Here is a 22,882-nt window from a genome sequence, read left to right as displayed (position 1 = left end):
AATTATAATAAGGGATTTTTTTAGGTGGAGATCCATGTCCCAAACACAGGATAAGCCCAGAAAAGTCACTGCATATTCCAACTGACTATTTTGCAACAAACTGGCTAAGGCAACTTGATGCTGGTGTGCTATGCAACATGATGGCTGAGCATCCTGGGCTGGGATATCCCTGCTTACTCCCAGACCTGAGAGTTGCCTTAGTCCACAATCACATCAGGTCACAGGAGGAGCTACATGAGTCACTTGAAATACTTGTTATCTCCACAGCAAAACACTGTCTAGCTCTGACTCAAGATGGGACAGCCCGACAGTATCTGCCAGAGTACTGAAAGCAATCTTCACTTTCCTCTGAAAATGGGTTTCTTCTTCTCTTGCCCCTAAAATAGACTAAGATGTCATTGCTTTCTTAACCCAAAGCTCTGCTGAACAGCACGAGGTCTCACTGCAATTTATTTCCAAGCTATCACTCCATCGCATCCCTTGCACTTGTAATTATTTCTTTTACATAAAACAGGATGCTTTCATGGTGTCCACCTCATTTTTGCTGATTAAGGCTCTCCTCCTTATACCTGATTAAAAAATCTCCCTTAAGAGTGTGAAATTATGACAAAAGCGAGGTTACAATACATCATAACCTTGGGTGCCTTTCAATGGATTCCTTTCTGATTTCATGAGGCAGATCGTTCCCTAATGTGACCCAGATAACAATGTCTAGTGGGGAAATTGGAAATATAAATGGAAATGAAGTAAAAGAAGCTTCATCTAAGGGAATAAGAGAAGTATTATTGTATAACTGATTGAATGGGCCCAGAGGACTGTGTATTTGAAAAAAAAATATGGTAACAGTCATTAGGAATAACACTGTGCTGCTGCATTTTTCATGTGCATATACAATTACTGATTTCATTATTCTAGAGGCTTTCTTTGATTAACAATAAATGGAGGCCTTTCAAACCTGAATATGTCACTCTGGTTTTATATGCAGAGAATGTTAAGGACCAGTACAATACTTGCTTCCACTTAGACAAGAATGACAAGCAGATGAAATTCTAAATGGAGGAGATAGAGCAGTGTTTCCATCTGTGCTGGAACTGTCTTGCTCTTCTCTCTTTTTCTCACACTGCCAGATGTAGGCAGTGCTTGTACAGGGCCACTCCAAAATAATCTTCAAGCCCTGACTATGCAACTCCTGCCTCTGGCAGCACTTACTGCCAGAAACTGCTCCAAAGCCTGCAAGGGGCTATGCACAGTGAAAAGCTTGAGCCCAGGAACAGATTTTGGGGGATCAGACTTTTAATGTGAAAATCTGTAAGTTGAACTCAAGCCAAAAGGTATTCAGAGCCTCACCATTTCCCGAGCCAGCTGCTTCTCAGCAACACTACATGAAAAAGTGTCTGCAGACTCAGTCCTTCATGCACTCACATGAACTATAAATTCACACTCCAGTGTTTGGGTAGCCTGTTAGGCAACATTCAGCTAATGCTGAACATTTAAATAGCAATTCATCATGGGCCAAACATTAGCCTGCCTGTAAGGTAACAACTGCTTTCCTCCTCTACCCCCTTCTACCAAATATAAGGATAGATTGATACATATGTCTGGGGTTGATGCTGTGCTTTTACCAGGTCCTTGTCACTATCCTTGGTGAAAGTCTTCTCCTTTTCATCTTCATTTTTAGTCCAGCTGTATGAGATCATGTAGTTCATGATTGGAGGGTGGTAAATGGTTTCTGGTTGGTTCCAGGTTACCAGTAGCGCTGTCCTGTTCACAGGCTGCACTTTCATGTTGACTGGAGGAGTGCTACAAGCTGAAAAACAGAAGGAGGAAAGATGAAGCTCTTCTAAATAACTGAGAGAAAACAAACAGAATGAACAGTGCCTCACTCTAAGAGCCAGGTTTTTTTTTCTTTAATGCCCTGGCCTACAGTAACAGCTTAGATTGCAATCCACTGAGACCAATGGGATTTAATACCACCTGCAGCTGCTTTCTGCTCTCCTGAGTAAAGTGAATGAGAGAATCCATTCTCTGCAGGCAGGTTGCTTAGCTCTCCATTTAATTCTCAGTCCTGACATTTGTACCTACTCTTTAACTTGGTGACTTAAGAGCTCTGCACTGGAACATTAAGAAATACAGTGGACCTGATCCCCAGCTTCCCTCATCCCCACCCTCCTGCTGTTAAGGTGTAAACACCCCAATGTGCTCTGTTGGCCCTGGAAAGAGCTGAAACCTCTGACAATGACACTGCTGGGTCAGTAAATGGCACTAATGTCACTCTGGTGCCATTGGGTCAGTAAATGTTCTCTTGTTAACCACGTACATTTTTACAGTTATTTTATATTCCTCTTTTTATCTTTCTTCAAAGATGCTCAACAGTTTGTCAGTAATGTATTCCCAGCACAGGGAAGGGTGGCTCTTTGATGGCCTTGGCCATCTCCTCTGAGCAGGCAGAGGAAGCCCCAGGCAGCCCTGCCCTCCTAACCCTGCCTGGAGGCACAAGTCACTTCTCAGCCACGCCTAAGTCAGTGGGGACATCAGCACAGGGACAGCCCAAGCTCTGGAAAAATCACGGCTTCTGCTTCCATCAGTACCAAACCCAAAATTCTGCAGGGCAGACCAAGCCCAGGCACAAATGAGCCCGGCCCCTGGAGGAGAGGGGCATGCACAGTCCCCTGGCAGCGCAAAGGAAACACTTTTCAAGGAGTCTCCATGGAAAGGTCCAGGTGGGGATGCGCAACACTAGATGGCACTCACATGCTGTGGGAAAACTGCATCATCCCCTTCCCAGCTATAAAGAGTTTAGATTTTTTTCCCCCCAAGCTTTAAAAATCACGTTTAAAATACCCAATTCAGGGCAGATTCTCACATTCTCTTTTCTCAGTATAAACCCTGAACCAAGGAAAATCACTTGCAATGATACCTAAGCACATGTGCCATGGCAAAGGAGCTGGTCTCTTCTGGCAAAGTGTCACCCAGCCCATCAGGCTGACACTGTTTGCAGAATTATTTTTCCCAGTACGACTTTTCCTCTTAAAGCCAACACATTGAGCTTGTTTGCACTCTGCAGGTATGTGACTGCATGTATATTTGGCCATTATTTCACTTCTAAAGAGTCCTGGCAGCACTGAAGGGGAAATATGTCTATTCCTATGCCTGGACTTGCAGGTCGGCCAAGCAGCACTACTGTTATATTACTGAAATAGCTACAGTTCTTAAATAAAAATGATTAAATGCTTTAAACACCAGTATTACCAGTACAATAGAAAAATACCTGTCAAATGCATTTGTGCAGTTATAACTCACATTTTGTAGCTACCTGAACAAGACAACATGAATTGCAGAAATATGCTTGGGCAGGAAATATCACTGATATTTGCTCTTGCCATGAGGGGTGACAGTCCTGCAGCTTTTCAGTAGATCCTTCTGCTCAACCCAGAAGGATGATCCAGCAAAACAAACAAACCCCCTACAGTATCTGAAAGCACTGGATAAATGTATGTGAGTTTCTATTTGCACCAAGCTGAAGGGATCAAAGCAGCATTCTGCTGTCATGCCACAAAGTCAGAAGCCACACCATGGCTTCCTTCTGGCTCCCTCCTGTACCCCAAAGCACAGCATGAAGGTGGCCAGGACCTGGACAGCCAAAAGCCATCCCTGTTATCACTATTTACAGAGTTCCTTGATCTTTGGTATGCCTCTCCATGCTCACCTCTTTCCGCTGAGATGGTCAGATCAATTCTCCCTGACATCACTGTTTATTGATAACTGCACCAATAAATCATAACTGCCCTCTTTGACGCCCTTTGTTATCACAGAATTACACTTCAAAATGCCAGGCAAGCCTTTACTGCTCCACCTAATCAAATCCCATCAGAGACAGAGCCTAGGGTGAAGCAATACCCAGACCTAAAACTCTTACCCAGTCCTTGTCCTCCAGGAGGACATGCAGAGATTTATATATTTAAAGTAATCATGCATCAAATTGTTTTAGAAATAATTCAAGCAGGTAACCTTCCTGAGAGACAGAGAGATCTGCCTTAATTGCAGCAGCCCTCTGAGTGGTGTCTGGCCAGCTGCTTTTCACACAAGGACCCCAAGCCACCCCAGGGAGAGGGGTGCCATGTCCCCAGTTCTGTGCCCTGTAGCCAGCCTGGATTCCATGTGGAACAGCCCATGCCAGGCAGAGAAGTGGAAATTTCCCAAGGACAAAGAGGAGACCACAGGCTCCAAGCCAGGAGACCTTCCCCAAGCCTGCCCCCTGATCCAAGGTCATGAGCACTTTGAATCACCTGAGTGACTCTGATGACTTCACTGAGGACAAGCCTCATTCACAGCCAGATAAAATGAGGCTGAATTTACAATATTCTGATTTCTCAGTAAATATTACAAAATTTTAATGATTTTGTATGACTTAGTTCAATTTATTCCAAGGCACAGAGCAGTATCTGGAAAACCTGGAATAATTTAGCATTAACCAATCTTTTCTGTTCAACTGCATTTTTTTTAAACAGCTTATGAATGGGCAAAAAAGAATTTTTTTTTAAATAAAATGAAACATACGCTTTTATTAATTTAACTAAACCTGCTTAGGACACAATGGAATAAAGAAACATTTGAACCAATAATTCAATTTGATGATTTAATTAAAGTGATACATAATAACAGAGTGAATGTCTGAAAGGCAAGGAAAAAAAGTCCAATGATTTGACCATCTATAAAACAACTGGCATTTCACTGAGATCTAATTTTTCTTTCAATACTCTCTGTGCCTTGGATTTTTCAAAGAAGATTAAAAGAATCACAGGCTAAAGGACCTCTACTGATTTTGCGAAATGTGCAGATGAAGAAGAGATAGAAATGCAGGAAGAGGTTGGGACAGGGAAGGGGAAGTTTAATCAGGACACACTGAAGAGAAACACAAGCTTTTCTTTATATTTTTTTTCTTTTTTACAAAACCAGTCTTAATAAGAAAAAAGAAAAGCCTGTGAATTCATGACTTCTTGAGGGAAAAAAAGACCCAAACCCAACAACCAGCATTATTCCACACTGAAATAGCATCTCAGCTAATTTTAGACAAAAATATTACTAATGCTCTGTTTAAAATTCAGATCCTGAGGGATATTAAAATATTGTGTGGGCTTTCAGGACGCCTTTCTGTGGTGTGTTCAATCCTGAGCAGATACCTGCACAGGTCTGGCAGGACACCAAAGCCACTGTGTCCTGGGCTAGCAGCCCCATGCCAAGACTTGTGGAGACAGAAACCCCCAGCTGGGGCAACCAGGCCACATCTTGGAGGCACTGAACAGGCAAAAGCTCTTGCAGTACCATGGTCATGACCCACTGCAGGCACAGACATGCCCTGGACCTCTTGGAGGGAAAAAAATAGCCTCACCTTCCTCTCAGGGATGACCTGAACTGGGAGAACCTGGCAAACAAGCCAGCTCCTGCCTTCTGGAGAAGTCCTGAAGAGGCAGAAGCCTTGCACAGGTGCATCTGGAGGAAGCCCCTCTGACCAGGCAGCCTCAGGGGCTCTCCCAGCTGCTGGCCACGTGTGGGGCTGCCCACAGCTTGACACAGGCTTTTCTCTGCAGATCAGCCCACTGGGGAAGGAATCTAGCATCTTGGCCAGCCTCATCTTCCAGGGCTCACTCAAGCCTGGACAAAAGCTGTTTGCCACTGGCAGACGAATGCAGCATGCTGATACAGTCATAAGCACTGGGCAGGCCAGCCATACAGCAGAGAATGATTTTCTTCATGTTAAAAACATTCCAGTGGGCTGGAACAAACAAAATTAATTTAACAACTCTGCATTCATCTCTCCCATAATTTGATTTGTATGTTGTATTTGGCTACGTAACCTCCACGAGGCTTTCCTAACTGAAAGCCTGATAAAGCTTAATCCAAAAGCTCCTGGCAGCTCCATTTCAGTGAGTTGAAAGACAAAAAAGGGGTTTGTTGCTCTGCAAAAATTAATTGCTGATACTAAGACACACCCATGAATTCAGAAATGGCATGTAAGAGAATGCTGAAGCATTTTAAAATTAATATTGTTCCTTAAAAGCAGCCTGTATTTCTCTTTCAAAGGCAGAAATGCAACACCAGCCAAACTTTCTGGGTTTCATCATGCTTTTTGCATATGCTACCTGTGGTTATGAAAAGACCTATTTAGGGAAACTTTGTGAGAGTGCAAGAAATGTGTATTCAGTTATGGCTTGTATACTTTCCCCCTGTAAAACAGGTCTTCATATGATGAATCTAGTTGCACTGGGCTCAGCGGGATTTATAAAATCCTCTAAAAATGTTCTAAGTTAGCTTGTCCATGCATAAAAATGTCACCACTTTAAAGGCAGTTATTTCTAGCTGTGCTATGCCCTCCTTTGAAAAATCCCACTCTCTACCTCCTGCTGAATGTCTCAGCAATGCAAAACTGCTGTTCCTCTCCGTGGTGCCGTGGGATACATGTCGTGTGCTGAAGCCCTGACAATTTTCAGCACAGGAAAGCAACGTGACAGTGAGACCCTGAATCCCTTGTGGTGATATGGGCATCTTCTGAGGCAATTCATACATGGAAGGGGAAACATCAGCATCAGGTTGTGCCCATAGCATGTTACTGGCTCAGAGCTGTTCAGTGGTAACTAAAAGACAAGGGCCTTTTAGCTCTGAGAGGCAGCTCCTGGCTGTAAGGTGAGAGGGGCCTCATTTCTTTTTCTTACTAGTCTGGATATGCAGGATGATTCATTCAACAGGATGAGTGGCAGGGAACAGTGTCTCTCCCTTACAAAGCAGGTGCACAAGGGAAGGTAGTTGGGGCATTTCTTCCCCCATGCTGAGTACAAGAGAAACTGAGAGGTCAGTGTGGGGGTTTCATGTCTTTCTTCATCATTGGGGCAAACAATTTGGTGGCCAAGTTCTTGGGGGAGAAAGGGTGTTTCCTTCCCCTCTGCCCCAGCCCTGGGAAGGAGCTGGAAGGGCCAGTCCTGCAGGACAGATGCACCACTTGCTGCTGCAGTGACACCCAACTCAGCCACAGGCATCCCAGATGATTTCAGAGTGCCTGCAAGCTGAGGTCAGTGCCTGTGCTATTGCCAAAACACTGCACCACGTTCATTCAGCCCTGTCACCCCCAGGAACCTGACTGCAGACAAGAGAAAAGCAATGCCACCAACAGAAGAGAAAAGAAAAATACTTTCAACTACATCTATACTCCTTCTCATTATTAGATCATCAGAACTTCAAATAAACCCTGAAATGCAAAAGTATGGGTTGTGCTGCAACGAGAAAACTCACACTTGCTTTCAGTGCCATGCAAAGGGAAGTGACACAGAGAAAGATTCAGCTGCATTGAACTGGTGTGACTCAGTGGAGGTGCTCAGGAAGAGACACCAATCCATAATAAACAAGAGCATGCTTTGGGCTGTCAGATTCAATCCCAGAGTTCAGCAAGGGCTGTGCTCCCAAAGGATAACAAATAAACTACGAAGATCATATGCAGAGACAACACAGGCTTTAATATATCAGAAAGTGCTAAGAGGCATACTTATAACATTTTCCCCCTTCTTTTACTAAATGTTTACAGTTTTTCAGCTTTGCTTTCGTGTACATTGTTGACTTCTCAGAGTGCTTATAAATGACATTATTAATACATAAGGATAATTGCTTTAAAGAGTAGCACACATTTTTCCTTTACCTTTGCCTGCACTTTGCCAGCAGGCATTGGCAGGCTCCGGAGCATGCTGTACACACAAATATTTGTGTTGATCTACTTCAATCCACAGGCAGAATGTAGCTAGGAGACAGACTATTTATCTTCCCTGTTCTTACCTTCCACTATGCTTCAAACAGACAGGGTTGTTGAGGTGTGAGGCACAGACCCCACACTTGTTTTATGAGCCCTGTGAAATAACCTCATGAGCAAATGGGCACATGCCTCTGACAGAGGGCATCTGGACATGATGGGGTTTGCCCCTCTGTTACTGGCCCATTTCCCAAAGTGTACACACAACCAGCATTTGGATTAATACCTGTCTGGCTTTGTAGCACCTAAATTTCCATGGCATCACAGCAACAGATCCTGTTTTACTGAAAGGCATGGACCACCAGATGCCACGCTGGGCTAAACTGATGTCCAACAAGGACCTGCCCTGCAAGTTTTGTGTTTGTATTGCACACATCCATGTGTGCACACAGAGGGTGACTTGTGTTTCAAATGTACACCTGTGCCCTTATTTACACAGTGTGTTTGTGCCACATGTGTATCACATTCACTGGCACAAACACTATCAATGGGGAGAAAGAAGGAATGCCTGCCAGAAGGACACATATTTGCTCTATTAGCCAAGCTGACTTTTGCAATGTTCTGGTGAGGGCTGTTTGGCCTGGGGAGCATAGGAAGGATGAACAATAGGGCTGGTAGAGCCTCCCAATACATGCCTGTGGGATGCCCAAAATCAGATTAGGAAAGCAGCTTTCCTTTCATAGTTTCTGGATGCTTTTTAAAGGATGAGCTGCAGGGATTCATGGTTCAAACTAAAATTAGTACTTCAGTGGGCTGAACAGCTGGGCCAGCAGGTAGGCAGTGCAAAAAGGAATTCCCTCCAGGTGTAAATGGAATAAATCATCAAGCTCAGCTCTTCCAGCTTTAGTGGCAGCTGTGAACCCAAACCACACCTACACTTTCAGACTAAATTCCTCTTGCTCTGTTGGTTTGGACCCTTTATAATCTCTGAAGAAGTGTAAGCAGTGACTTAGTGGTTATTAATAAATCTATTGATAAATTGTTCACTACATTCAGGCCCAGACACACATACTCCTCACATTACAACCACACATAAGTTACTACAGGTGTAAAACAGAACCCCACAGAACAGAGCCATTGCAAGGGAAGTATGAGGTCTGTGTCAGTTTTAAGTATCACATCTTTTTGCATCTGATTCCCCCTCAAAATGGGTCAGTTTTTTTAATTAAAAGCTTTGTGTTCCACCTGACCTGAAAGTCTCTGGAAGGCAGAAGCCTGTCCTTCCCTGCTTTTGCAGGACACTCTCCATGACAGCTGCACACATGAGGACCCAGCCAGCACTGCAGAGCAGCACAGGGCTGAGGTGGAATGGATGAAATATGCAGAAGGAACACACTGATTTCTGCCTAGAGTGTGCATTCAGCAGCCACTTGAGGCTCAAAACCAGACTCTTGCAGCTGCAGGTGAGTACCTTTACCTGGAGCACTAAGGCAGTGGCAGATGGGCAGGTCTGCAGCACAAAGATGAAGGACAAGCAATGAGCAGAACAGTGTCACCACGCTCAAGAGTGACCAAACCAGGCTGCTACACTAACAGAAGTCTAATGATGACACATGAATTCATTTCTACCATGCCTAGTAGGGTGCTGACCTGATTAGAGGGGAATAGAATTAGGAAATGATAACTTCCATAGCAAAATGAAATCAAAAAGCAAATAGGAAAAGCCCAGTTGTCCAAGAAAATGAGGAAGGAGTTATTAATCCATGAAAAAATCTTCCAAGATTCTTTCAAAGGACAAAAAGAATCAATACTAATGGTAAATATACTGTAAATTAACTTAAAAAGGTTCTTGTTTATTTCCATTCCCCCTGTAATATTTAAATAAAATAAACAGCTAAATTTTGCTTCAGTCATCCTGAGTTAAATTTTCAATAATGAATCATTTTAAATCCACCTTCACTTTGTTGTTGTTTTGGATATGTTACATATTACTAAGGAGTATTTTGAGTAATTTAGGTTTGACTAAAACATAAAAATTACATTCTGCAAGAGTAGGACTTCTCTGCCTAAGACTCCTTCTGGACTCCCAGAGAGAACCTGAGGGCATGAAGAGACTGCAAAGTTGTTTTGAGACAGTTTTCATAAAACATGGGCATTTAGAAAGCAAAACCAAATTACTGGGAGTAATAACAGAGACTATAAATGAGACAAATAATGCTCTCATTCAGAAACACTGCTGCCAATGCTCTAGACTATCTGCAAAGTGTTGATGTCAGTGCACTGAATCTCTGCTCCTTTGGATGCTGCTGCATGGGAGGTGCACTCCAATGCTCTGCAGAAAGACAACACCTTTACAGAAGGCTGTAGTCTCATTTCTGACATCAGGATCCATGAAATGGTGAATAAGAACTAAACTGCTTTGCTTGAGCAATGCAGTACCTTTGTCTGCAGGCCCCTCCCTGAGCCATGCTTCCAGTACAAGGCTTGCAGAGAGAAAAATCCAAGTATCTTCTATTCATGTTTTAGTGGCATTAAGTTAAAAGGACTTCCAAACTGTGAATTACTACCACATTACAAAAACCAGTAAGGAAAATGATCACCTGTACAGTACTAGAGAAACGTCCCAGCTGTTAATTTAGAGTCCAAAGCTAAGTTTTACTGGAGTGAATTTATGACTGCTCATTATTTAACTTAGTCTAGGATCATAATTACAGATGGTACTCTGAGGCGAAATCCCACTGATGGGAAACAGCATCATTTGAGACTCCAGCAAAGAGTAATCAGACACCTTTGGGAAAGTAATCAGGCATCTGTGAAAGAAAACTCTGATGTCAAGAGCCCCTCACATGGGATGCTTGTTTAAGTGTTGTAAGGCATGCAGCACATTTAATGAGTAGAAAGGTTAAAGGGTTTCTTTGAGTGTTAAAAAAAAAGATAAAGAAACAACATTTGATGTAATCAGCAGCAAAATAAAATGGGCAAGTATTGTTGCACATGGGGTACTTCCTGAAACAAGGAAATGAAACACCTTTTCCTCCTGAGTTTCCATGCCTACACCTTTACTAAAGCAGATAATGTTTTGTAAATATAGCTCTGCTTGATGGGACAACATGTGAAAGTAGTAAGAATCCCCTGCAGACCCAGATCCTTGAACTGGATGGACCTTTATGTAAGAATCCTGTTTGTCCCTGAAGAGCAATGTACACTATTAAAGCAATAAATAATTAGCAATCCCTCCACCAGAACTGCTTGAAAGCAGCCCAGGAGCTGCAGGAGCACAATATATGATGTGACAGAGCAACACAATCCTGAGCCACAGAGGACAGGCCAGAGAAGAAAGGAAGCAATTTTAACAGAGATTGTCTTGTCCAAAAAGTCAGACACTGCCACAGGCACTGATAATTACAGTATCTGATTCATGCTTTACAAATGCATTCTTTGCTTAGAACATCTGTACAGAGAACCTCTAATTTTTCAAAACTTTACATAAATTAGTATTGCAACATGGGTGAGCCCTCTTGTTAAATGATGCCTCATGTAACAGTGTGATCTGCTGTATAGCTTGGATCTCTGAAAGTTTCATCTTCTTAAAAAGTATCACTGTACAAAGGTTTATTATCAACCCACCAGTTGCTACAATTACATAGCTAAACAGTATTTAACCTGGATGGTGTACTTCAGAAATAAGATCTTTAAACTTCATCTGTATGTTTTTTGAAATAGCTCCAGGGTCAACTTAAAAATTAAGCTCAGCTCGTGGACTCTGATTCAGCAAAGGTCTTATGCATATGCTTTTATTCCAGGCATACAAGCAGTCCTCAAGAGAACTGTTTTAAATCAGCTTTTGCCAACAGGAGAAGCAATGAGATAATGGAATAAAGGAAAACTCCTCTTGTTAAACTCTGACACAAAAGAAAATCTGGAGTTTTCACTTGTAAGTGAAAAATTGATCCTATTTCAAATTAGCTGAAGTATTTCCCCATCTTGTGTTCTGATGACTGAAAACAATGCCCTTCTCTTCATTGCCTCTTTTGAATTAAAACAAGAGAAGGGAGAGGAGAGTAACTGCAAAGCAAAAGGCTGGTAACATTCACACTGGTTAACAAACTGGAGCCAGGAGCACTGACCTAAAACAGCCTTTCCCAGAAGACCTTTTGTTTACCAAGTGCCACCACTTTTGGGGCTTTGCTAAGGAAATTCCCAGAGGACTGCTATGGAGTGAGAAAGTGTCCCTCCAGTGTATCTGTGGGTTACGCTAGTGGTCACAGTTCTGTGACCTGAGATAGCTTTAATAGCTGAGAGAAATAGCTGAGAGCTCTTTGGTCCCAAACTGTTCAGGATGTTACATTTGCCAGTGGACCACAGCTTTGTGTTGATCTGAAATACCCGAATCACCAGGGAATTCTGAAAATTATTCTGAACATTATGCAAATTGTTCTGGGCACATTTTCCCCCAAAATAAGAAAGGCTTACATAATGAATGCTACACTGTTTTCCAGATTAGCAATACTGCCCACAGACTTAATGGAGTGTGACAGAAGAAACAAATTGCAAAAATTCACACCGACAAACATACCCAAACTTACCCTGCAGAGCTGAAGACCATCACAAACCATATCACCTTGCAGCAAGTAAAAGACACATTTTCATGACCATGCCTTTTTCTACAACACACAAATCAGGAACAGGGAGGGCAGACAAGAGTCAACATGTGACAGCCATTGGTCACATTGCCTAATTCAATGTGGAAAGCATTGAGGTGCAACCAGGAGGTATGCAGAAGAATCTGCACAGAAGAAATTTGTAATGCTAACCTTACACTCTTCTATACTTGTACGCAAGACTGGGTGGGAAGCACTTCATGCACTCTGTTCCTCAGTCCTTTTGCATGAATGACACTGTATATAGTGGTACTATATTTACTAGCTGAATAAACAACAGGTTTTGCTTTCACTCAAGTATTATGACTTCAACTCATTTTATTTATATGTCAGTAGTTGAGAATGTGCAGTGGACCAGGCACATCATCACTGCTCACCTTTGTCAAAAAAGGGGCCAGAAACATCCACATTGCTGTATTTCTGGAACAGCTACATCTCATCCCTGTAACCTTTGGAGGATATACTACATTTTGTGTTAGGAACACTGTGCCAACCTATTTATCTTAAGTTCTTGAAAAAAATGCACCTATTTTCAATGTCCCCTGGTGTGCACATAACCCAGAAAGTGCCAAACTCACAGAGCTGGTACAGAACAACCAGCTGCCCAGCTATTAGCCTCCTAGAGCAAAAGCTGAGGGGAGGAAGAAATCACCAACCCCAGCCTCATCCCTGCCATTAGATGGCATGCTGAATGTTATCAGAGCATGGGAAATGCATGTCACCCACCTAAGGGTCTCTCATGTCACAAATTCAAATTCTCCAGTAGGCACAAACAGAGAGCATTAAGGTACTTGAACATAATGGCAGAGGACCCATAGAGAACCTGCTCAGGAAACCAGTCCTCAGGAACCAAACCACATAAACATGGACTAATGGTTGTGCTGGCCCCTTGCTCCTGTGGACTGGCTCACTCATGATAACTAAGCCACGTGTGCTTGGTTCTTAAAGGTCAAAGTCATGGTGAATCCTTCTGGTTATTCAAGGTGCTCCTTTGGTCTCGACAGCTCCAAATTCAAGATCAGCTCATTAACTACAGACCTTAGTGTTTGCAATGCTCTGACAAAATTGGAGGTTTCAGTTATTTACTGTGGCGGTGAAAATCACCGCAAGATTCTTTATAATGTTACAAACACTCCAGCAAGGTGAGGAATATGCAGGCATGTGGCCAAAGCAGTTAAATCTCCTTGAATGTTATATCAGAGGTACCTTGGCTGCACGCAAAAACTAGTCAGTTTTGTCACTTTTAGCATAATGTAACTCATTAACTTTCATCACTGTTCTGGGTAAATAATATGTACAGAGGATATAACTGAAGAAATTACTGACACATGTTGCTGTTACAACACTGATTGAAAACTACAGGCCAGAGCATCCGAGCGTAGCAGAGTTTCTTCATTCCCAAGATCTCCTTCTCACTTCTGATGCAAATTCTCTGTCCCAAGGCTGCCTTGTATATGCAGTTTGTGTACGTGTATATTATATATATATATATAAAAAAATAAGCACGCTCAGAGAATAATGAGCCCTGAGAAATACACTCTCCCAGCACTCTCTTGGGAAGGTGAGGCTGCTGAACGCAGCTGTTTTCATGATTCACATCCTCTAAAACCTGCACTTTCTGTGCCTGGCCAGGTGAAAATGCCAGGTAAAAAAGTGAAGCTTGTAAATCTGCTTAGCTGTTTCCTTCTGGCAAACTGCCCCTCTCTTCTTTACCTCTACTGGTTAAGCACCAAGCACTTTGCAAGGCTGAAGACTGGAAAGTACATGTGATTTCTTCTACCTATAAATAACACCAGTCAGTAAAATAAAGCCAAATAAAAGTAGTAAATGATATTTATTTCTAGTCTTATTTTATCCAGAACACATTTCTCTCAGAATTTCTGATGTGCTCCTCTAGCCAAGGCTGCCTGTGCCAGTGTGACAGGAACCTCCCTCCATCTCATTATCTGGTGTCTGACAGAAGCAAGCACCAGCTGCTCTGCAAAAAGGCACATGAAACACTTCAGCAAGACATTAGAAAATCACCTGCCTAAAAGGAAGAGATTATTTTCCTCCTGTCACCATTACCAACAGACTGATACAAACGTTGAATTAAAAGGTCGGCAGTTTTTCAGAAGTCCTGTTACTGGAGAAATGAAACTCATAACCACATCTGGATACTCTATTTCCATTCTAACACCCAGTGCCTCACTGATAATGGGGCTGAATTTTTACATCTGACCTTGCTCCTCTGGTTTTCCCTTTTTGTCTGGCATCTCCATGACCCTACAGCCAGCTGGCAAAACCAGGGACATTGCCAGTTTGAGATTCATGTTTTGTGGCTCTGTCACCCACATATTCTAAGGCTGTATTGTCATGGCACAGCGAGTTCTACAGGTTTCTGCAGCAAAAGCAGAATTAGTTAATTTATTGACACTTACCAACAAGGAATGCCTGCCCAACCTGCATTATTTCTTTGGTAGCTCACAGCTGTTCTTAATACCATTTGATAACAAAGAAGACAGAAAAAATTCTCCTATTAGTCAAGTGTAAAATTCTAAAGTATAATCTACCTTTGGAAGCTTCTGTGCCGAGTGGATTTTCCAAGATGTCTGTCATATCTTGGTTCCAAGCATCCTTCACAGCAGACTTGGATACCTTCCTGTTGTTCAGGCTTTGCTGTGGTCGGAAGTTATTCCTCAGGTACTCCACAGACTTGACATGGTCCTGCTGCTCAGTGGTGAAGATGGAGTAAAATGCCTCCAGCTGATGGCAGCCATCATGGCAGGGGAGAGAAGGGATGTTAATTAGAAAAACAATGTGGTGAAATCTGGGTGGCTGATAAGACAGCAAAATGGAAGGAAGTAAAATGTTGATGCCAAGACTGATAAAAGCACATGGGAAGTCAGACTGCCCACTGAAATTATTGCCAACCACCTTATCTCAGCACAGGGCTTATCCTGCCCAACATGGGAGAAGGCCTTCTAGAACCTGTAGACATCTGTCATTGGCAAAGAAACATTTGCCCTTAAGATCCCTTTTGTGTGTTTGCCTTGCCAAACCCTCCTCACTGCTGGCACCGCTTTGTTTCACAGTATCGCGTCAGGAAGTGCTTCCAGGTCATTCCACACCGAGAGCTTTCTCCTGGATAAGGCAATGCTTCCTTATCTCTGAATACCTTACCAAGTTTAGCTGCCAGGCTAAGCTCCACAGACAGCTCATGCAGCACTTTAAGGCACAGCTAGCATACACTCCTCTGGGAATAAGTTTCTTCTGTTGGATTCAGATCTGAGCTATTTATAAGAAAACGTATTAACCTGTAAGAAAGAACTGTAATTGGAAAACTTTCCTGTTACTTTGTATCTTAGTGTTTCTTAGAAAAAAAAATTCTAGCAAACCAAGGAGAAAATATTTTCAGCTAATGTTTTTCTCCCAGCTATCAAGGTAGGTTCAGCATTTACCGTTACCTTGTTATCATTCACGACAAAAACTAGAATTAGTTATGTTGCTGCTGGAAAGACTGAGCAAGACAAAGCAGAGAAGGAATCAGTCCTGATATTGTTTGCATCACATCAATTACACATATTGATAGGATGGATTTTGGGAGCACAGGATCTGGCGCAGGACTTCAAAAAGGGACTTAAGTGACATTCCTAGCTTAATGACAGGTGACTGAAACTTACACACTTTTCATTAAGTGTGTCTGCTCTAAAGCTCTGGAGAAGCATGTGAGCCCCAAATCTTAAAACTGGAAGAATTATCATGGCAGCCTCAGTTTATAAAGCTAATAAAGATAATCAAAGAAGTGTGTGACAGAGCAGCTGAGCATCGTCCACTGACTCATGAGGCACCCATTACCATTTTTTAACTTCCCATCAAACCAGTAATCTGAGCCCCCTTCAGCAGAGGGACAGCAGGGGCTGAGCAGGGAGGGGTGACCACCAATGACCACTTCCCATTGCAGGCAGGGAGCTCAGGTGCCACTTCCAGAGCTCAGGTGCTGCTTCCAGGCTTGCTGGTGCAGATGCTGGGATTTGAATTGTCCATTTTTTTTTACATCTTATATGAATGCCTTATCCCCAGGTTCTCAACACAACTCTGTTTCTGATTCTTTCAAAGAAACATCTTGAAAAATTTCAAAAACCATTTCCTAATTATTAGCAGGACCCCCTCAAAAGCAAAGGAGGATGGATTAAAAAGGGGTGAAAGGACTGACTTACACTTTTGTCTTTAAAAAACCCCCCACAACAGATGATCCTGTTACACCCTTCTATAAAAGCACAGATCAAAACTTGTGCTTATTTACATACCTTTTGCACTTCATTCCCTGGAAGCAGTTTTGATGAAGCCAGCTAACAGGGCTTAAGGTGACTTTATAAAAATGGAAGAACTTGGGTAGTAACTCCTTCTCTGAAGTCAAGTCTCTAGGCTTACACATCTGTGACATTAATTGAATTTTTAAACTTTCAGAGAGAACTTTTAAAATATTTTCTTCTGCCATGCTACCTTGGGGAGGTATAATTGCATTTTAACAACTGCCAATTCAAACATGATTTTTAACCTTCCACTTTTTATGTGTTGAAGTATATATAAGCCATTTCAACCTCACTTTCACTATAAAAATATTATCTACGACAAATGAGAAATTAATTTATCTATAGCTGCCAGGGAAAAAAAAATTAAGATCTGCAGTCAAGGAGCTACATTCATGCTCTTCAAGGAGTACAAGAGCTCCTGTTCAGAAGAAGAAATTAAAACCTCTTGTAAGACTATTGTAGATACAGGGAAACCTGATCTAAAACTCTGAGTCAAGCAATTACAAACCATTAAAGCCTGATGTGTAGTTTTCTAAGGGCTGGATATACAAATGGCAATTAAAAATATTGAAACTGTTGTGAGCACAATGAGCTGCTCTGAGGTATGCATTATGAGAGATAATGCCACGTTTTGGGTCATTGAATGCACTTAGCTTTACAATGCATCCGCAGGGTGACACAGCTTGTCCTGGTTTGCTGTCTAATTATTGGGGAAGATGATGATGATGGAGGACTGCAAATAAAATAGAGAAGCCTCCACAAATGGACCACTTCACTACTGTCCTTTTTCCAGCAAGGTATTTGCACAAAAGCATGAATTTAATTGGAACAGCAACAAAGCTTAAACAGTATCACTGTCATCCCCTGGGATTACAGGCTGCTTCATGGGGTTTGTGATAAAGAAGGTTAAACTATGGCAATGGATTATGTTACACTGTTTCTGTTAGAGGAACAAATAATAATCATAGCAGTGGCAGGGTGGCAGGCTCTTGAAACACATACATCTAGAGCTACTGGGGAGGGGGAAAACTATTATTTATTCCACATGTGTTGTAGTATCAATGAAAGTCTGTCTACACACAGAATTCCCAGCCCTTCAACCACATGCACATAGCAGCACAATGCCAAATTTTAAAGGCTTGATTTGGAACAGTTACATCTGTACAGCACAAAAATGGAGCTGTGCCAGGATAAAGTACCTTTATACCAACAGCTGAAATTGATATTTACCATTTTATTTGCATTTGTTAAAAAAGAAAAAAGAAGTCATGACCCACCTGATGTGCACACAGGGTATAAAACTGAGCATGGGCCAGGCCTTGCAGTCACCAAATAATAAACAGTAAACTTATTGATGTAGTGAAAAGCTACAAGGGATTGCAAGTATCCTGCAGTCAAGGACAGAATTCAAAATGATCTCGACAATCAGAGAAATAGCCTGAAAAAAACAAGGGGTCTGATTCAAACAGGACCATGTGCAGTCCCAGGCTCCAGCCAGAACTGGGGGCTGCCTGGGGGCACAGTGTGCTCAGCACTGCCAGAGAGCTCCAGGGAAAGCCTCCAGCAAAAGGGTTCCTGCTGACCAGGAGCTGAACTCAGGCAGTACCGTCAGGCTTTTGTGGAACAGCCAAAATAACACCAGGATGGGGGGCTGAGACATGAATCCTGACATGTCCCTCGGCCTCTGGAGGGCGTCAGCTGAAGCACTGCAACTGATTTTGAACACAGACTGTCAAAAAAAAAGATGAAAGAATCTATGGGAGAAGTATTGAGATCTACAAAACAGGAAAAAAAGCCTGGAGCAGGGTATGGCAAGTGCCTTCCATACTTCTGATACCTTTGAGCACAACATCTGTCAGTCAGGGTCACCCAGTGAACTGTTCATATGCACTTGACAGAATTAGTAATGTAAAAACATTTTTTTCAGTGGCTTATGACAGATGAATAAGAGGCAAGACTAAGTCCAGCAGGTTGGCTTTCTAAAGACCACAGTCTTACAATGTCAAAATACACTGAACTGTCAAACATTTGACTTCATCTAGACATTGCTTTATCAGGATAATTCTTCAAACTCCAGACATTGTGTCTATTTGCATTAAAAGCTGCTATGTGATAATTTTAAAGATTTGTGCACCAGCTCGCTGAGCACATAATGGTAGCTTTACTGTGTTATAAAAACAGTTAAGCATGGAGAATTAATGGAAAGATGTCTTTTCTAATATAATTAGTTCAAATTACTAAATCTGAGCAGAACTGAAATCACTCACTTCACTTTGAAAAGAAAGTTTCAATTAAAAAGAATAAAAGGGAACTCTATGTAACTATTTACACCATAGCTTAATTTAATCTTAACAAAAACAATATGAAATAAATCACTGAAAGGAAACTGGGTTTCATGTTGTACTGTCTTCTCAAGACTGATGGCTCCTGTTCAGAAACAATATTACTTAAGAGAATAAAAAAAAAAAATCACCGACACTTCCTTTTTTGTCAACAGAAACATTTGTGCTCTCCAAATTAAACTGGAGGGTTTTGAAAACAGTCTTAAGGAGGGCAAATTAAGAGGTGGGCTTCACTGATAAAACAAACACACCTGGTGGTAAGAAATGGGCACAGGCTTCCGAAAAACGATCCACTCCACGATCTCGCTGCAGGGAGGAGTAGTCAGGGAACCTGTGTAGCGGTAGTAGCTCCCCAGAGACGTTGGCAGAAGTTCTCTCAGCACAAAGGGATCCAGAAAGGTCTCCTTCTCTGCAGGGAAGATTGACAAGCAGGATTACACTTTTTTTTAACGTGTCTTTAAAACAGACATCACATCGCTAGGCAGCCTAACAAGGTGTAATGGCAACAACATATTTTATCATATATGTAATGAAAAATGGAAACCCTCTGTAAGAGCTGACGTGTGGTTTATTAAAAGAGCAGCCAAAATGCTAGTCAGCCCCATCCCAAACACATACCCTCCTAATCTGAACGTGTGCAGGTGTGAAGTGCACTTGCTACCTCACTGGTTTATGTCAGTACAGAAATAACGCTGCAGTCAATGGTTCCAGCACTCAGAACGTGGCTCTCCAGCTTGATGGCAGCAAGGCAGAACCCAGTGGGACTCAGCCAGGCCCAGTGTCCTGTTTGCTGCTGCCTGACCAAAGCACACCAGGCAGTGCATCCGTCCCATCTCTGCCAGCGGCGGAAAGGGATGCAGGAGCAGAGTCAAAGCCTCAGTGGATTGCTGAGAGAGAAGAGGCAGAGCCATGCTGCTCAGCCAAACTACTCTGGGAGCTGCCAGGCAGCTGGGCTGAGGAGCAGGGACACAGGACACTGCTGAAGCTCAACGTGGTGCTCAAAGCAACATCCAAGCAGTGCTTGCTCAGGCTGGCTGAGGCTGGCCAGGGTGCTACCAGACACAGCCAGCACTGCACCACAAACAGGTCTCACAGGTAGAACTGCTGCCCCTTCTCCAAAATCCAAGAAAGTCCTTCCAGGGTCCAGCAGTGTGGGGACAAACCTTTTTATTTCTCTGAAAATCTCCTTGGACAGCCTGAAATGCAGACCTAAGCACTGGAAGCATTCACCTGCAAGTAACAGTGACAAGCTGGTAATATTTAACACCGTGAGGAAAAAGAAACAAACAAAAGGAGGGAACAGCTGCAGGCAAGGCAATTTCCCTGCCATCCCTGAGCATTTATCCTCTGCAATTCATGTTGACTCAGAGGCTGAAGCGCCCTCTCAGCCTGTGCTCACTGCCTCGGGCAGGCTGACACACGGGGCTCTCCTGGACATCTCTATTCCTTAGTTTCAATATCCTGCATGTCTCAAACAGGAGTCCAGACTTGGGCAGAGGGAAGTCTTTTTTCTGTCTCACCAGAGCTGCTGAGCAAACCCACCACCACCCCCTGCCCGCCCCAACAGAAGGGAGAAGCAGGTGGGCTGGTGACTGACGTCTCCCAAATAGGATAAAGTCTGCAGAATCCACTTCCACAGCATCCCACAGTCTTCTGTAAGTCTTGATCAAATCAGGAACTGCCTAAACCTCTCAGAAGCAGTCTGATAATTGGGAGACTTTTTTAACTCCACTGCTGCTGCATGATGCCAATGATACACACAATTCACGTATCTTCTATTTTCTGCACAATATCAACAGGTCTGTGATGTTTTCATAGCTTTTAGCATTCCAAAAGATGAGTAATTCTATTAAAGTCAAGGCACTACTGCAACCTCTTGGTGAACAATTCCTTTCCTTCTAATCCAAGTAGATTTTGACCACATCTGCATCTCCAAAAAGGAAATAAACAAATAGCAATCTACATTTTTTTCCTCATCATAGCATACCTCTGAGAGAAAAAGTGTGCTTAAGTAATAAATACTAAAATATATGTGATTGGCCAAAGTTCAAAGATATTCTAATCAAGAAGTCATAATCACAGCAAAAGGTCGCATTTAATTTGATTGGCTCATTTTTATGCAGAAAAAACTTGGTTAGAAAAACTAGAAACTCAGTCACAGGACTTGATGCAGTACACAAACCTCGACACTGGATTTCTATTTCAGAGCTGTCTCTGTATCAGCACTCAGCATACATTGGGGCACGATGAATCCCAAAGAGTGTCTGAATATGCCAACATCCCCTGCATTAACAGCCAGTGACTACACATGAAAGAGCTGGGAGGCAGAGGCACATTCTGAAAAGTGTTTTCCTCTTGAATTTAAGAAAAAAATGTTGCAGTTAAAATTAACAATTTAACTCTTTCTAACTTTTGTAATCTTTTGATTACAATGATGGAATCACTTAAGATGCTGGATAAAGGCTCTGCAAAACCACAAATATGGTATCCCTTTATCAAAGGATGGCAGGAGAAGGAAGCTCATTTTACACTTTCAAGGATTTTTGTGCCATATGCTGACAATATTATATTTTAATAATTAATTGTTCATCAAAGGAAAAGATGAAGAACAGGGATGCTAAATTCAAAGTTATTCAAATTGCAAAAATGAATAATGCATAACTTTTATATTAAATACACACTGTATTAAGCAGTCTACATTTCATCCAACTCTGTCTTTCATTTTTAAACATTTTGAACTACAATATGAATAATCAAGTAAAGGAAGCTTATTTAGACAGAGAAATACCTTATTTGAATGCAAACTGGAAGTATCCGACTATGATTAATTTTTGGTTATCAATTAGGGAGGGTTTTTTCCTAAGCACTTGGGAAGTCATACTCAGCTGTTAAAAAGAGTATTTCTCAAGGAAAAAGTAGCTTTGCTAATACACAGTTTAAGTAGGGCAGGGTGTACTCGATCTAATTTTTCATGGCTACAAGCAACGCTCTAAGTTTTCATTAATGAATGCCAAAGATTAAAATGAAAAAATACATATAATTGGATTAAAATGACTACAAAAATAGATGATAATCAATTGATTATGCTTTAAAAATGTAACACTTTTGAAAACATGTCATTCTTTTGTATCGCTTGCCATCTAGATGCATGTTGCAGAGTTTAAGAAATCGGAGTCATAAAGATCTTCACATGAAGCTTAAAGAAAAAGGGACTTGGAAACTCCAGTGCCTGCCTGCCATATCCGTCAAGAGCATATTGAAACAGTAAATGCCATGAAATTAAAGTTCCTAAGACCTTGAGACAGTTTTGAATATGGCATTTTGAAGTCATATCATTTTAAAGATTTCAACGCTAAGTCAGTTATTGTTGTTGGTAGAACTGTAAGGAGAATGTTTTCCAGGCTAAGCAAGAACATTCACTGATTATCATAGAAATATTTTTATATATACATACATATAATATACAAACATGTGTGTGCATGTATATATAGTTTCTACTAAATGAAAAAGAACAAGGTTGGAAAGAATAGCAAACTTTTCTTCACTGTCTTTTATTACCAGCTCCTGTTTCCCATTTACAGTGCTTGGGATGGGCATGAACTGTGTCCAGGAGGCTGGGAACAGACTGAGTGAAGGGAGAAGATTCTAGGAGGAAGAAAGTGGAAAAGGCTGGAAACTACATGACTGATGAGACAGCATTTGCTGACAGTACTAGGAAATAACTGGCAAACAAAAGCAAAAAACGACAGCAAAGCAAATGTGTTCACCTGCAAGCACCTGTGGATCACTGAAATCAATGCTGCAAAACTGACCCATGAGCCACCTACTCACTCTCACATGTAAACCAGAGCC

At 42.0% G+C, this 22,882-nt stretch overlaps 1 protein-coding gene across 1 annotated transcript in view; it reads right to left on the bottom strand.

Moving 5' to 3' along the window:
- The window catches only part of PTPRG (protein tyrosine phosphatase receptor type G), a 392,251-nt gene that overhangs the window by 80,716 nt on the left and 288,653 nt on the right, over positions 1–22,882 (bottom strand). The window contains exons 7-9 of the mRNA XM_039734146.1: positions 19,282–19,439; positions 14,946–15,138; positions 1,623–1,807 (exon numbers count right to left, since the gene is read on the bottom strand). Of these exons, the coding sequence (XP_039590080.1) occupies positions 1,623–1,807; positions 14,946–15,138; positions 19,282–19,439 (536 nt within the window). The remainder of the gene's footprint in view (positions 1–1,622; positions 1,808–14,945; positions 15,139–19,281; positions 19,440–22,882) is intronic.

This window comes from Passer montanus, unplaced genomic scaffold, assembly GCF_014805655.1.
Source record: "Passer montanus isolate IOZ18808 unplaced genomic scaffold, ASM1480565v1 scaffold9, whole genome shotgun sequence".
Lineage (NCBI taxonomy): Eukaryota > Metazoa > Chordata > Aves > Passeriformes > Passeridae > Passer > Passer montanus.
This window is presented reverse-complemented; position numbering and strand designations above follow the sequence as displayed.